Source organism: Sinocyclocheilus anshuiensis, unplaced genomic scaffold, assembly GCF_001515605.1.
Source record: "Sinocyclocheilus anshuiensis isolate Anshui unplaced genomic scaffold, SAMN03320099.WGS_v1.1 C32441034, whole genome shotgun sequence".
Taxonomy (NCBI): domain Eukaryota; kingdom Metazoa; phylum Chordata; class Actinopteri; order Cypriniformes; family Cyprinidae; genus Sinocyclocheilus; species Sinocyclocheilus anshuiensis.
In genome coordinates this window covers 1-983 of record NW_015616459.1, presented here as the reverse complement: position 1 = coordinate 983, position 983 = coordinate 1, and the positions used below count along the sequence as shown (strand labels likewise).

At 37.7% G+C, this 983-nt stretch overlaps 1 protein-coding gene across 1 annotated transcript; it reads right to left on the bottom strand.

Moving 5' to 3' along the window:
- Positions 1 to 6: 6 nt before the first annotated feature.
- LOC107682656 (eukaryotic initiation factor 4A-II-like) lies at positions 7 to 963 on the bottom strand. The gene is made up of 2 exons (XM_016478830.1): positions 778 to 963; positions 7 to 682 (listed from the first exon to the last, which is right to left on the bottom strand). Exons 1-2 carry the CDS (start codon positions 885 to 887, stop codon positions 538 to 540), a joined length of 255 nt encoding a protein of 84 aa, XP_016334316.1. The 5' UTR covers positions 888 to 963; the 3' UTR covers positions 7 to 537.
- Between the last annotated feature and the right edge of the window lie 20 nt (positions 964 to 983).

Sequence of the window (983 nt, the reverse complement as noted above, 5' to 3'; positions counted from 1 at the left end):
TCTTTATTGCCAAGTGGGCCAAACACTACATGGAACATTGAGCTAAGGTGTTAAGACCCACCTTTGAAGAGGACTTCACAAAAAGTAGTACTTGATAAAACAATACATTTAAAGAAATACATTCCACAAAACTTAAGTGCCTTTATATTACTAAATAGGTGAAGTGAACCAAGTTAAACTGCACACATATGTTAGCATAACATAATTGGCAGACTTAATGCAGCACTTGTATCTTTTAGTCCACAAGTAAATTACTAAACGATAAAGAACACCTAACACGTACATTTTGAACATACCAGGGAATAAATACCTGAAAAAGGATACATGAAAAGAACCCATGTTTTGTAAACACCCCCGCCAGTAAATACTGATATGGTTGGAGTCTACAACAGTCCACACAGAGAGTCAACGTCACGTTTCGAATTCGTAAGTCGGATCCGCAGCCAGCATGGAGTAGTTTTTTTTTCTCTTCCAATAAAATAAGCGCAAATGGAAGTGATCATTCGACAGCTATCCCTGCATTAAAATCTCCAAAGTTTAAATCAGGTCAGCAACATTCATGGGCATCTCCTCAACGGTTGTATTGTAGAACGTCTCAATGTCTCGAAGAATCCTTTTGTCTTCTTCAGTAACAAAGTTGATGGCTACACCTTTTCTGCCAAACCGACCTCCACGGCCAATCCTGTGAAATGATAAGTATAGCGAAAACATCAACATTAAATGAATCATTGAATACAACCAGCGAGAAACATGTTGGCATCTTGACGTTTTACTCACCTATGGATATAGTTCTCTCTATTTGTTGGCAAGTCATAGTTGATGACAAGTGAAACTTGTTGAACATCAATTCCACGAGCCTGAGGAACAGGGATTTCAGGGTCAGCCATGCTAAAAAGGACCAAAAATTTAACTCCGTTTTTTTTTTTGTGTAGTCATTTTTTTAAATGCCATGCCAAGGTTCTACAGCTATTTTCATGGTAAAA